At 38.4% G+C, this 16062-nt stretch overlaps 1 protein-coding gene across 4 annotated transcripts in view; it reads right to left on the bottom strand.

Moving 5' to 3' along the window:
- Lrp11 (LDL receptor related protein 11) overlaps nt 1–16062 on the bottom strand; it is an 82833-nt gene that overhangs the window by 48622 nt on the left and 18149 nt on the right. For 3 of the 4 annotated variants that reach the window (XM_076858139.1, XM_076858138.1, XM_076858140.1), the window contains exons 4-5: nt 14889–15014; nt 13024–13236 (exon numbers count right to left, since the gene is read on the bottom strand). In XM_076858139.1, the coding sequence (XP_076714254.1) occupies nt 13024–13236; nt 14889–15014 (339 nt within the window). The remainder of the gene's footprint in view (nt 1–13023; nt 13237–14888; nt 15015–16062) is intronic. The other variant, XM_076858141.1, reaches the window with a different exon arrangement.

Genomic DNA, 16062 nt, shown 5'->3' with positions numbered 1-16062 from the left:
CTGTGTTATTTTCTCATTCCCCATCTAATAATTGGTAGCATTTGTGTTTTATTATATTGAGAGTTTAATACTTAACAAGTTGATGAGACATTCTCATGCTGTGTGTGATTTCAAGTGAGATTTTTTTTTATTATGCTTTTGTTTTGTTTTATTTTATTCACTGCTGGGGTTGAACCCAGGGGAGCTATTCCACTGATCTCCATCCCTGTCCCTACCCCTTTTTATTTTTTTATTTTGAAACAGAGCTTCATTAGTTGCTGAGAACCTTGCCAAGCTGCTATGGCTGGCCTTGAACTTGCAATCTTCCTGCGCTGGCCTCCCAAATCACAGGCATTACAGGCACACACCACTATGCCCAACAAGTGCTATGCTTAATGGCAATAAATTAGAAATGTTCTTCCTACTTGCGGAATTTTATTGAGAAATAATAATTTTAAAGCTTTTATGCTTACATGGAATCAACAGAAATGGTCATAACTCCTTGAATTATTATTGAAGCAATTTAGAGTTAGTATATAAAATTCTTTAGTAACTTGTCCTGAGCAATCTTTAAGAATTTAGCAATTATCATGAAATCAATTGGATAATGCAAAATTGTAGGTCAGTGAAGATATCTACTAGAGCCTAAAAGCAGTGAGTTAAAAATGATCATTGCATCCCACGTTGATGCTGTTGAACAGAAGGGACGACAATCACTTATTTCTTTAAGGGACCCTTAACACTCCCTTCACCCTGTCAGTCATCACACCCTGCAGACATTTCCTTCTCACCTCTGACTCCCCTGACTGTGGCCCTTCTCTGTCCTTGGTCTTCAATACCTTTGGCTGGAGCATTCCAGGCCCCTCCTCCAACATTTCTGCTTTCAGACACTCCTCCTGGAGTGTGTCTGCAAGTGTGGCTCAGCCACACTCACCCAGCAGAGTGACACTGTGAGGTTGGCACTTTGCTGCTCCTGCAAGGCCACTGTAGGCCACCATTTCTACTGTGCCTCCACTTGCTACTCTAACAGGACCCAGGCATGCCGTTCTATATAAAGCCAATGATTTGAGGGTTTCTTCCGTAAACCCTAAGCTCAGACAGGATGAGGATGAGTAAAGCAAAAGCAGTTTCTGGTAAGCTGGAGAGGTAGACCTTCTGAACAGATTTCTGTTTCTGTTCATCCAGTGGCGGAAGCCCCACTCCCTCCCCAGAACAGTAATGGAGGAAAGCAAGAGCAGCCAAGAGGACCCTGGGAAAAGAAGGTAGTATCCACTGTGGAATGGAGGAAAGGAGTCGGCCAGGTAGCAGGTATGGGAGGAAAAGAGATTGTCACCTCCACCATGGGACCTGTGTACCAGTAAGACAGTGACTAGCCTAAATGATGTTCCATACAGAGCCTGGGCTCTTCTCCACAAGGCAAGAGATTTCCCAATACAGTGACTTCAACATTTCTCCATTTTGTGGACCCATAAAAATTCAAAATAATTTTGGCGGTTGTTGATTTTTTTTTGTTTTGTCAAGAAAAGACATTAAAAGAAATAACCATCTACTAAAACTACCACCTACGCTTCATTATAAATTAAGGAGGTATCTAAACCCCCTAATCATGAAGGACCTAATTATGTAAAAAAAATGACAGGTCTTTAAATTAGCCATGTAAAATACTTATTGTCCTTATTTTCTTCATTTAGCCATGACTGGGTGAATGTTTTATCAAGGATGAGAACTGACCCTTTTTCAACTGGCGTTGGGTCCAATTCTGCCACTCCCCTTTCTGAACAGTTCTAAGATCCTAGATTTTCAAGGCTTTCCTTATCATCCTCTGTTCCCAACAAGCACCCTTCACTTTCAGCAGTGGGGGAGTCCTGGTTAGATAATTTTCATTCCCAATTCCTTTTTCCCATGAAGTTAATTAAAATCCTTCCTTTTTTTTCTTATTCGAACCCTCTCTACCAATTCTTCAGAGTACCACTGAGTTTCCATGCCCCACTCCCCAGGGCTGACTCATCCACCAGGCACAGTGGACACACAGTCCGGTGTCATGGAACTCACAGTTTAGTTCAAGTTATTTTAAAATCACAAAAAACTAATCAAAATGAAGATGAGGAGGAGGAAGAGGATGATAACAAAAATATATAATAACAAATTTAGTGTGGATCACACTTGTCTTCTTACCAATATAGTCATAAAATATACATTTAAGTTTTTTAGTTGTGTTTTTATGGAGGAGGGGCCCATGAGGCAAAGGTGCCTGTGATCTGTGAAAGCCATAATGGATCTGACCTACAGACTGTCCACGCTAGTGCTTGTATACCTCTCCTTTCTGAACTTCTAAGGCCCTCATGGTCAGGGTCTTAGGGGAGCTGTAGCTGTTTCCTATCTCTGCAACTAAGACAGATGGTCTTTGAACACACAATGAGGCTTGTTGCACAACCACCATTGTGCTCAGGAACATCCCAGCTTCACCATTTTACTGTGTGACCTTGCCTAAAGTATATATGTGTGTGTGTGTGTGTGTGTGTGTGTGTATTTTAATTGTCAGTGGACCTTTATTTTGTTTATATATGTTGCTGAGAATTAAACCCAGGGCCATACCCATGCTAGGCAAGTGCTATACCACTAAGCCACAACCCCAGCCCTTGTCTAAAGTTTTTAACTTCTCTGTGCCTCATCTATAAAATGGGGACAATGTGTTCTACACAGCATAGGTTTGTTATAAAGATCAAAGGAGTGCAGAGTGATAGTCAATGCATGAACACTATTACTATTTTAATTAAAATATATTTAAATCAAACCCAGATTTGCAGAACTCAGCCAGGGCATTGGTCATCAAGAATTTCTGCAGATACACAAAATTTCTTATTTATGCTTGATCCCAAGCAAGGGAGTTCTGTGAGCTCTTACTATATGTTTCTAGGCTAAGAAGCTATTCTATAAATATTGTAAGTAGCAGTTGGGATAGAAGAGCACTATTTAATTTAAAGAAATAATGATGACCTTGTAGCTTATTTTATTACTTTTTTCTGTTAGTGAACAGACCAGAGCACATTTTTTTTGATCAGTAAATATTTTGAAACTTTTTTCAGGATGTGTTACTGAGTACATATTTCATTACTAATTTGAAGATGCAAATCTCATGGTGTTGGTGTATATAGTGAAATCTGAGTACCTTCAATAATGTCTTGCAGGTTCAATATAAGCCTTGTTTCGGTTATTTTATTCTTACTCTCACCTGTAGTGAAGTTTCTTGAACTTTTGCTTGGCAAAAATATAGAAAACTTCGCTGTGTTTTAGAGTTGGTTGTGCCTAATCTTTCCAAATGTCATTTGCTTATGAATCTCCAAAAGAAACATAATATTTATGTTGTGGAGATAAAAATCACTGACAGACAAAAAACTTGGTCTGCTCAGTAACTGTGCACATAAAACTAGCAGCCCTGACAACAGGTTGGAAATCAAATTAAAATCTACTGAGTAGCATTTTTCCAATCCTTTCTTCCTCCCCATGCCTTACTGCCAAATTTGTTGCAGAGACCTCTCTATGTATTCTTTTTTTAAAAAAATATTTATATTTTAATTGTAGTTGAACACAGTATCTTTATTTTTATGTGGTGCTAAGGATCGAACCCAGGGCCGTGCACATGCTAGGGAAGAGCTCTACCGCTGAACCACAACCCCAGCCCTCAATGTATTCTTTCTCTCTCTTTCCAATAATAAATTAGGAAGTCTAAAGATCACATGGTTAGGAATTCATGTCTTCATTTTTAAAAAAATAATGATCCAGGACTACACATAAAATGCCCCAATTTACTAAGCCCTTAACCCTACTTTTTTATCTCCAAAAGATTGTCACAGCTTTTTTTTTGTGTGTGTGTGTATGTGTGTGTGCATGTGTGTGTGTTCAATCACCCGGGTTCAATCACCCAGGGCTCTGTGCATGTGAGGCAAGCACTCTACCAACTGAGCTATACCCCCAGCCCGACAATTCTTGTTGACCCAACAGGAAAACAGGATAACTGCACTTATATTTTCTTTCCCCTGCCTCCTCCCAATAAAGGAGTGAGCTTGTTCATCTGAATTCTGAAGAGAAACTCAGTACAGGGACCACCATTCTACTATTTTTATTTTTTATTTGAATTAACCATCTTATAGACTTGCAGGTCTCTCGACCTGGTTTCCTAATGAATACTACTAAACTTGAATGTTCTCGCAAAAATTCATATGGTGCGAGCATTTACTGAGAGATAAAAATCATCCACATATCTCATGCAAATATTATAGCTCCAGTATGAGAAGATATTATTTTTTCCTCACCAGTGAGGAAATACAGTTCAGAGAATTAATTACCTGATAGGCAATAACTGGTGATGCTGACATTTGAACCTAGAACTGCTCTAAAGCATCTTTCCTGTGACCCTATGCACACTGTTCTCAAAGTCACAGGGACCAAATACAAGCTTTCCACTCCAAGAAATTACATATGATAGCATGTTTATTTATTCACATCCAGGCACAAACATTACCTTAGGAAGGCCTGGGATGGTGTTCTATTAAGGATGCAGTAGAGAAATGGTTTATCTGTACTTGGAAAGGGGACCTAACCCTGGAATAGGGGATGTTAAAAACAACTGTACAAGTTCACCTTGAATTTTCAGTTGTCAAAATAAGAAAGTATTTTCTTAAATGCACTCCTTCCCTGGGGAGAGGAGAGGCTCAGGGGACTTCAGGAGGCATACGTGCCATGTATGCTAGAACTACCCAGGGGCTTTGCCCTGCCTTCTTAGTATTTGAAATGTACATTTCTGTTCTACACATGTCATGAAGAAATTCACTGTAATTTTCCAGACCTGTGATTCACTGTTCCCAGGCTTCCCATCTAGAATACCACAAGGAATGCCTCACTCCCACACATCTGAGCTCAGGCTCTAAGCAGTGAGGGGAATCAGGCCCAAACAACTACTTCTCTTACTTTGAAAATGATTCTGTTTGTGATGATCCTTCTAGAAGAGTTACTGTCTTCGGAAATTTTTTTTTCTCTTTTCTGGATGACCTAACATGCACAGCTGCACGTTCACTAAGGAATTGGCAGCTGGATGGAAGTTGCTTTAACTTCGTTTTCAGTCTCCATAGAACATGAAGGCATGCTCTGGAGGAAGCTGGAAACACCAGCTGAGAAAGTGGCTACCATAAGGGCCTTCCTTCCAGAAGGTTCTGCAGCTTCCTCTGATCACCTGCTAAACCAGCCCAACCAGCAAAGACAGCAGCATTCTCCTCTCTTGCTGTTCAGTGCCTGTCTGCAAAGTCAGAGGGAGCTCTCTTCAGGAACCCTTCAGTCACTGCCAGCCAGGAACTCGGGGTCTGTGTGTCTGCTGTTACTAGAAATGTTATGTAGGCCTCATCATAACCAGAATACTCCTCATTGACATTCTCTTTGCTTATTTTCACACTGAATTACCAGTAAGCTTTGAAAGGACCTCTACAATTCATCTAAAATTAGATAAAAATAATTCCAAGTTTATTATCATCTTTTCTCCATTGGTAAAGGCAGGATAATAAAAATATCACTTTTATGAATATATTTATATGTGCCTACAAGGTAATGTTTTAATCCTATTAGAATGCAGGCAGTTCTTCAACTAATTTCTAGGTAAAAGAACCATGTCATTTTGTGTAAAGAGTAAGTGGTTCTTTGGGACTTATCCACATGTGGGTCAGAGGTTACAAATTGACTGTATAAAACATCTATAGGTTTTAAAAAAATAAAAAATATGGAACAAGACAGGGATGCCCTCTCTCACCACTTCTATTCAACATAGTTCTTGAAACACTAGCCAGAGCAATTAGACAGACGAAAGAAATTAAAGGCATAAATTTAGGAAAAGAAGAACTTAAACTAGCACTATTTGCTGATGATATGATCCTATACCTAGCAGATCCAAAAAGTTCTACCAAGAAACTTCTAGAACTAGTAAATGAATTCAGCAAAGTAGCAGGATATAAAATCAACACCTATAAATCAAAGGCATTCCTGTATATCAGTGACAAATCCTCTGAAATGGAAATGAGGAAAACTACCCCATTCACAATATCCTCAACAAAAAAAAAAAATACTTGGGAATCAACTTAACAAAAGAGATGAAAACTATAGAACCCTAAAGAGAGAAATAGAAGAAGACCTTAGAAGATGAAAAGATATACCTTGCTCATGAATAGGTGGAATTAATATTATTATTTGTAATGTTTTGAATAACCAATAAGAAAAAAAAGTAAAAAAAAAAATGGCCATATTACCAAAAGCAGTCTACAGATTCAACGCGATTCTGATCAAAATCCTAATGGCATTCCTCACAGAAATAGAAAAAGCAATTATGAAATTCATCTGGGAAAATAAGAGACCCAGAATAGCTAAAGCAATTCTAAGCAGGAAGAGTGAAACAGGTGGTATAGCTATACGAGATCTTAAACTATACTAAAGAGCAATAGTAACAAAAACAGCATGGTACTGGCACCAAAACAGGCTGGTAGACCAATGGTACAGAATAGAGGACACAGAGACTAACCCACAAAATTACAATTATCTTATATTAGACAAAGGTGCTAAAAGCATGCAATGGAGGAAGGATAGCATCTTCAACAAATGGTGCTGGGAAAACTGGAAATCCATATGCAACAAAATGAAATTGAATCCCTTTCTCTCACCATGCACAAAAGTTAACTCAAAATGGATCAAGGATCTAGGAATCAAACCAGAGACTCTGCGTCTAATAGATGAAAAAGTAGGCCCTAATCTCAATCACTTAGGCTCCAAGTTCCTTAATAAGATGCTGATAGCACAAGAATTAAAACCAAGAATCAACAAATGGGATGAATTCAAACTAAAAAGTTTTTTCTCAGCAAGAGAAATAATATGTGAAGTGAATAGGGAACCTACATCCTGGGAACAAATTTTTACTCCTCACACATCAGATAGAGCTCTAATCTCTAGGATATACAAAGAACTCAAAAAGTTAAACAACAAAAAAAACCAAATAACACAATCAACAAATGGGCCAAGGACCTGAACAGACACTTCTCAGAAGAGGATATACAATCAATCAACAAATACACGAAAAAATGCTCACCATTGCTAGCAATCAGAGAAATGCAAATTAAAACTACTCTAAGATACCATCTCACTCCAGTAAGAATGGCACCCATTATGAAGTCAAACAACAACAAGTGCTGGGGAGGATGCGGGGAAAAAGGTACACTCATACATTGCTGGTGGGACTGCAAATTGGTGCAGCCAATTTGGAAAGCAGTGTGGAGATTCTTTGGAAAACCAGGAATGGAACCACCATTTGACCCAGCTATTCCTCTTCTCGGACTATACTCAAAAGACCTAAAAACGGCATACTACAGGGACACAGCCACATCAATGGTTATAGCAGCACAATTCACAATAGCAAGACTGTGGAGCCAACCTAGATGCCCTTCAGTGGAAAAATGGATAAAAAAAATGTGGCATTTATACACAATGGAATATTACTCAGCACTAAAAAATAGCAAGTTCAAGGCATTTACAGGGAAATGGATGGCATTAGAGCAGATTATGCTAAGTGAAGTTAGCCAATCCCCCCAAAACAAATACCGAATGTCTTCTCTGATATAAGGGAGGTGACTCAAAATAGGGTAGGAAGGAAGAGCATGAGAAGAAAATTACCTCTAGATAGGGAAGAGAGGTGGGAAGAAAAGGGAGGGAGAATGGGAATTGCATGGGAGAGGGAAGGAGACCCCCTTCGTTATACAGAATACAGGTATGACGATGTGAGGGGGAAAAAAAAAAGAAGAAGTGGGTCACATTAGATTGGGTAGAGAGAAGTGATGGGAGGGGAGGGGAAGTGGGGAATGGAAGGACAGCAGAATAAAATAAACATTATTATTGCTGTGGGTATATACGTGACTACATGACCAATGTGATTCTGCAACCTGTACACTCAGAAAAATAAGAAATTATATCCCAACTGATTCAGATATATGATATGTCAAGATCATTGTACTGTCATGTGTAACTAATTAAAACAAATTTAAAAAATAAAAAAAAATTAAAAATATGTAACCCCATTACAGTACCCCAAATTTTCAGATTGAAATCCTGTAGAAGGTAGAGGGTGCCCTTTTCAAAACCACTAAGTGCCTCAGAATAATAGGGTGTGTTTGAAGGCATATGCAGATTATATAGCCGATTAAGTGAACATTTTTTTAAAAAAAGTAAGTCAGTGAAAGAGGACGTACTCCCTCACATAATTTCATGGAAATAACCACTTGAATATCCTTGCTCATAATAAGTAAATTTTCTTACATCGGTTCTTCCAACCATTTGAGAATGTGGTTGATGTCTGGCACTATGTTGGTAATGAGCAAGCTTTACAGCTGTGCTATCACATACTTCACCAAATTCAGACTACCTTTCTAGAACCGTGATCTTTTAGTTTCCAAATGGTTCCTCCATATAAAAAGAGATTGTCAAACTCCATAAAAGGATGAAACATGAAAAATCTAGAGCATGTGGAAAAACCCTTTAAAAAAATACTGAGGGCCAGGGTGTAACTCAGTGGTAGAGTGCCTGCTTAGCATGCATGAGGCCCTGGATTCAACCCCCAGCCACCTGTGCCTGGGGCCAAGCCCATCCCAACACTTACAGCATCTGTGGTGGCAGTATGGACAGTGGCCCATGCGTCCTGTGTCTAGATTTTTTAAGGTTAAAATTGAAGTCAACACACTATCAAATGCAATATGTTCTATCCTCTTACCTTGACCAAAAAATAAAATACCTTCCATAATAACACAAAGATTGAAGTCACTCATTTTAGTTACCTCCAGAGATATGCTAAACAATAAAGCTTTGGCATATTTAGCAATGAAACACATGAAAATGCACGAAGAACTCCACACCTCCATACAGAAGTGTGCATTCTCCTAGTCCAAGCTTCAATCCAGCTCTTTAAGGAATCGGCTGACCTGCAGGGCTAGACATGCGTTCTCAAGTTGCCCAAAACCAGATCCCATGTGAATGCAGATACGACACTATTCTTTCATCATTTTGCAGGATTGGAAACCATATTTCTTTCCTCTTGCTTGATCAGACACAAGAGGACAGCCTAGTTAATGAATGACTTGGACCACACAGAGAACAGGCTTCACAGCTGCAACCACATCTAACAACAATCCCCCCATTGTGCCATTAGGTACTAAGCAAAGAGGGGCCATAGTGGAGCTCTGTGTTCCTCCCTGCCAGAGATCAGAATGTCCTGAGTGTGCATTCACTAGTGTAACCAAACATTTGTATGTGCTTTCAGCTCTTCCCTGGTAACATGCTTGGGATAAGTCTCCAAGAGTGGAGTAAGTGGGTCCCCCACAGAAGACTGTAATTCCCACTGGAAGTATGAGACTTGTTTCCCTTCACCTTTAGAAACTTAATTATTATAATTTTCACCATTTTCAATGACTGATAAATGAAAATTCCATTTCCTCACTTCCTTCACTACATTATTAGTATGAATCTTAGTGTCTTATTAACATGCTTTCTATGAGCCATGTCTTACTTTGCCTTACCACATGCCCCAGGGGAAGGAGACAGCAGATAACTTGTCCATATTTATTATATTAGCTGATGATCCTTTTAAAACCAGGCATATGTCACAACTTGTTTCTAATAGGCTGGGTCTTTAACTCACATGCAATTGGAGGTTAGGGACACCAGTTTTGATGTCTTAGGGACAGCAGAGGGGGAGGGTGGAGAAAACTGCTATCTAGTCAGAAACCAATCTGGGAAAGCTCCTTCTTACAGTTTCAAAAATCTGTTTCTTCTCACTTCATTCACCTATAGCCTTTCAAAAAATCTTGTTTTAGATGACTATTTAATAATGTGACAATGCTCATAAGTGAGAAAAATACAAGTTCTATAAAAATAATATTATCCCAACTTTGTTAAAAATGAATAAGTGTGTGAATCTATACATAAATACATGTGTTTATGTATATAAATAAAAGTAACCTGAAGAAAATACAACAAAAATTAATAGTAAGTTTTGCTAGATGACTTTAATTTTCTTCTTTATATTTTTCTATATTTTCCAATTTTTCTGGAGCAAATCTGTGTTGCATTAATAATTAGAAAAAAGTTCCAAAATGTTATAAAGAGTGACTGGACATGTAATCTCTGCATATATATAACACAACACTTTTTCCATCTTTATAGCTAAGACCAAATCCATTATCAAAAAGGACACAGAGAGGGGCTGAGATTGTGGCTCGGCAGTAGAGCATTTGCCTAGCACATGTGGGGCCCTGTGTTTGATCCTCAGTACCACATAAAAATAAATAAACAAAATAAAGGTATTTGTCCATCTACAACTAAAAAAATAAAAAATAAAAATGGACACAGAGATTACAAAACATTTCCAATTGTGCGCCAAGTCCCATGAACTGCTGGCAGCAATATAGGGCATGATTTTCAAAAGAATTTTGAAGATGAGTCCACTCCTTGGGGACAGTTCTGTGATTAATATCTAGCATAGGCTGAGGGAGCAAAGTGTGAGCATCAGGCTTTTAATTCATCCTGAAAGATTCAGTGCCTAGCAGGACATTCGAGGGTGTCCGGCTGAGATCCCTCATCAACAGATGAGGAAACAGGGGGCCAGAGACTGGAAGGAACTTACTCAGGGTTCTAAAGGCAGAGCCAAGCCCAGACCTAATTAAGAAACTCTGGGCTTTGGTCTCCACTCTACCTTTGGCTCATTCATTCATGCTCACAGTCTTCTCTCCCAAGTAATTAAGCAGGAGTTCATCTCTCCTTGCCTCTGAGAATATGGTTCTCTCCAAACTCTCCTTCCCATCCCCACTTCTGCCAAGAAACCTGGACTTCCTTGAGACTATTTCTTAGGTGGTGGCTCTCTTCTCCACACAGATTTGTTCAGAGAAACCCTGCAGATACATACTGAGGCTCTTAAGTAGTGTCTGCTCTGTCCAGTACAGTTAGTACCAACAGCACATGGACCAGGAGCCTATGTCCAAAGTGTGTTAACCCAAACTGTCAGAAAGCCCCTCATAGTGGATAGAAAGGGGAGGTGTGGGGAATGACATGGACCAAATTACATTATGTGCATGTATAAATATGTCAAAATGAACCCCACTATGATGTATAATATATAATTATAAAGCACCAACAAAACAAGCCAACAAATAAGAAAGCCCATCATAGAATTCAGTGTTTTGCAGACATACTTGTATAGAGGCACTCAAAATGTACAAATATACAAAAGAAGTTTGGAAGGAAATATACCAAAATATTTTAAAAGGCATTTTTTTAAATAAAAGGTGGTATTTTAAGTTATTTTGCATCTTTCAAGTCTTGTACAAATGAACACAAATTTTTTATAATAAAAGTTAATAAAATAGTGAGATTATTTCAATAAAATGAATATTCAGTTTAAGTACTGAAAAGACATTTACAAAAGCATATAAAAGCATAATCTGTATTTCTGTCTTGTATGTTACATAATCATGTAAATATAAAGTTGTACAAAATAAATTTAAAGTGATGGAATCCTGAAACATGTTAATCGTACTTCATTTATTTAAAACAAATTTTTTTTTCAGTACTAGGGATTGACTCCAGAGCCTCACACATGATAAGCAAATGCTCCACCACTGAACTACACTCTCAACACTTTTTAAATTTTTTCTTTTGTTTTGAGACAGGGTCTTGCTAAGTAACCCAGGCTGGCCTCAGACTTGTGATCCTCCTTCCTCAGCCTCCTGAGTAGCTGGGATTACATGTGTGTGCCATGATGCTCAGCATATGAATGTATTTTAAAATCTCATTTGCCTATTAAAATACAAAACAAAATCCTAATAGATTTTGTTAAATTGGAGGCATAAATTTAGTTAAATTGAATTTCTAGTATGTGCGACCATTGCAAGATGACATGTTTTATTTATGTTCCCTTGCTTGGGGTGTAGAGGATTTACATAATTAGGAAGGGGTTATGCTGCTTTATTTCAAAATAACCTAAAGTTTAATACTTAGGGTATTAATTTATTTAACCTAAGTGTTGAAACCTTCTAATTGTTATTCACAAATAAATGTATGTGTGTGGAGCTGGGGTTATGGCTCAGCAGTAGAGCGCTCGCTTTGCATGTACAAGGCCATGGGTTCAATCCTCAGCACCACATATAAATAAATAAAAAAGTTAAAAAAATGTATGTATGTATATGAATGTATAGTCAACCTTATATGTCTGAGGGTTCTGTATCCACAGATTCAACCAACCTTGGATCCTTGAATTAAAAAATACTATAAAACAAAATAAAAATTGCATCTGGAGCTGGAGGTGCAACTCGGTGGTAAAGCAAGTGTTTAGTAAGTTGCAGGAGGCCCTGGGTTTAATCCAGAATGCATAAAACATTGTATCTGTATTGAACATGTGCAGACCTTTCCTCTTGTCATTAGTCTGCAAACAGTCTAGTGTAACAACTATTTACACTTATAGTATAGAGGTATTATAAGTAATCTAGAAAATAATTTAAAGTATACAAGAGGATTTTTGTAGGTTATATTCAAATAGAATGTCATTTTATATAAGAGACTTGAGCATCAATGGAGTTTGATACTTCAGGGGTCCTGGAACAAATCCCTTATGGGTATGAAGGGACAACTATATTTAGTAGGTGTTCCTTATTACAAATCAGTACAAATGTCAAGTCTTTTTTGTTTGTTTCTCTTTTTTTTTTTGGCCAAATTCTTCATTTTAATTCTTTTCTTTCTTTTGAGATACTTCCTTAATATTCTTTAAACATAACTTAATTTTGAACCACTTTTAACTGTAAAAAACAAGACTTTTGGGGTTGGGTTTGAGACTTAGTAGTAGAGCACCTGCCTCACACATGTGAGGCACTGGGTTTGATCCTCAGCACCACTAAAAATATAAAATAAAATAAAGACATTGTGTTCATCTATAAATAAAACAAGACTTTTCACAGAGAACTCACCAGGTATCCTTACCTGGCATCACAGGAATGATTTGGCTCTCTGGTCCCCAGGAGGTGGAGTGAATTCTCTTCTCTGAGACTGATGAGGTGACCAGCAGGTTGGGGGCAGTGACTTTCTGGGACTTTTCCATCAATGAGTGCTCCCTTGCATGTTCACTCAGGCCCGTTGTGTCTGGCTGGGCAGGACTAGCTGGCGTGTGGCTCACCATCTTGTGGTCAAGGCCCACTTAAGTATACAAGAAATTAGTTAGTTTCTGGATTTCTGAACTTTTGTTTTTAGTACCAGGGATTGAACCCAGGGTTGCTTAACCACTAAGTCACATGCTAGCAGCCTCCATGCCAACTTTAAAAAATATATTTTATTTACAGACAGGGTCTTGTTGAGTTGCTCAGGGCCTCAGTAAGGTTCTGAGACCGGCTTTGAACTTTTGATCTTCCTGCCTCAGCCTCCTGAGCTGCTTAGATTATAGGTATGCACCACCAAGCCCAGCTTCTTTTTTGAACTTTAAAAACCACTACCTTTTCAGGTGATTTAAAATCATGGATATTTGGGACTAATAATCCACGCATCTAACATGTAAAAACCCCCACAAAAACTTATTTTTAGCTTTCAATGGGTAATTGGCTTTCTCTTCTTCCAGTAATTTACTTTCCAAATATTATTAAAAAATCAATATGTATACAACCAGAGATATGAAAAATTATGCTCTATATATGTAATAAGAATTGTAATGCATTCTGCTATCATATATAAAAAAAGAAAAAAATCAAAAACATAAGAAATGGACACAGACAAAACTTAAACTTTATTCTTTGTGACTCTCTTCTTCCTCAAACCAGTACTTCCTTAACCCATTTTGTTCCATTATTCCAGATGTAGGACACCTATAAAAACTTAAATACAGGGCCACGTTTTGTAGTGCATGTCTGTCTATAATCCCAGAAGCTCGGAAGACTGAGGCAGGATTTCAAGTTCAAGGCCAGCCTCAAAAACTCAGCAGGGCCCTAAACAGCTTAATGAGACCCTGCTTCAAAATAAAAAATAAAAAGGGCTGGGGATGTGGATTAGTGGATAAGCACTCCTAGGTTCAACCCCAGTACCAAAAAAAGGAAAAAAAAATCTTAAATACAGTATGTAATATATATAATCATATTATAACAATTACAATATAATGCTAATGAATATTAACCAGTATAATAGTACTTATTATTATTATTATTATTATTTCCCACCTATTATAATGCATCTGTATCAATTTTTTTGAACTATTCACAGCGAAAAACTTGGGATCTAATGAATCAAACTTTTTACAGCTCTTTTTTCTTGCATGCATGTGACACTGTAAGACTCAGACATACTCTAGTGCATCACGAATGTTCTTTAAAAATGATCAACACAAAATGTTAATTCACTTCAGTTTTTTTTTTTTTTTAAGAGAGAGAGAGAGGGAAGGAGGGGAAGAGAGAGAGAGAGAACTTTTTAATATTTATTCTTCAGTTTTTCAGCGGACACAACATCTTTGTTTGTATGTGGTGCTGAGGCTCGAACCCGAGCTGCACGCATGCCAGGCGAGCATGCTACCGCTTGAGCCACATCCCCAGCCCCCAGTTTTTTTTTTAAAGTCATATGTTATGCTGTATTTTTAGGATGGAAAAATCTTTGGAAAATTTAAAAAAACATACGCAATACCAAAAACTTGGCATTTGCAACTCAGACTAGAGACTCTGTGAATTCCCACTTACGGAAAAGCTTCTTCACATAGTTACATGGCACACCAGGCAGAGGAGGAACACTGCATTCCATTTATCCTGAGAACACAGACAGCCCTACTCCATCCCTTCAGCCCCTTGCCTGGCCAGGCAACCTGGTGGACTCACAGTTTTGACAGAAAGCTTCATCAGACCCATCAGGACATTGCGGCTTGCCATCACACGCCAGGGAGATATCAATGCAGCAGCCATTGTCACAGAAGAAGTGGTAGCGTGAGCAAACATTCAAGCACCCTGTTTGTAAACAAGTCTCAAGTCACAGGGGTGCAGGAAAAGTTGAGACTTCCACCATGTCTTGATGAACAGATGCCAGGGAAAGGGGAAATGCATTCAGGTTAAGAGAGTGGATAATGAGGAAAACCTAACAGAGCACAGGCCATGGGTTCTGGACAGGTTAGAGGGTCTCTTGACCCCCTGAGTGAATTCCCAGGAGTCCCCATGGCTCTCCGTCTGAGGGCTGTTCTTCAAGACAACGTGGCCAAGAAGGCGGGAACTGAGGAGCAGCAACTCGGGCTCCTTGGGCCACGCAGCCATCCTCCCTCAGCTGTCCCACTCTGCATTCATTGTTCACCCATCACTGAATCCTCTTCCTCTGTAGGACCAACAGTCATCAACAGTGTTCCACCTCTTGGCTGTTTTGATAGCTGCACTTTTTAAAAAATGCTGAGTCTTACACTCTTGTTTCTTAACTAATGCTTCTTACTGAGATTATATTTCTACTGTTGAATCCCATTTACTGACAACATAATGTCCTTGGTGCTATAGAGAACAACAGAATCTTTAGCTACTGGTTTTATAAATTTATTTTCACAATTATGACATTTTTCTCTGCTTTGGAGTTCTTAGGAGTATTTAATCTATACTGCAACTACAAGAGCTACAAATATTTTCATGAGAGCATTTCTCTTCACCCTGGATTAAGCCAACTTTACTAGACCTACCTACACAAGAATCAGGTGACTGTCTGGCACTAATAATACAGGTGAAAGGTATCCACCTAGAATTAGGTCATAAGGTATTCCAGAATTTTATAGGAAAAAAATAATGGAATAGACAATTCTCTCAGGAACAGGGAGAGTGGAAAATTATATGATATTCCACCAAGGATGGTGGCTGAGCAGAGTTCACATCCCCAAGTTAAATCTTAGACACATATTTTATTGAAAAGCAGTTAAACTAAGAAGTGGAAATGGAGTTTATCTGGGAGCAAGGCAACTTACAGACATCTTGGAATAGGAGGAAAAAAAGGAAAAGAAAAGAAACGGTGATAGGAGCTCTGCAG

Source organism: Callospermophilus lateralis, chromosome 6 (assembly GCF_048772815.1).
Source record: "Callospermophilus lateralis isolate mCalLat2 chromosome 6, mCalLat2.hap1, whole genome shotgun sequence".
NCBI lineage: Eukaryota > Metazoa > Chordata > Mammalia > Rodentia > Sciuridae > Callospermophilus > Callospermophilus lateralis.
Note: the sequence above shows the minus strand (reverse complement) of the source record. Positions and strands in the feature narration are given on the sequence as shown.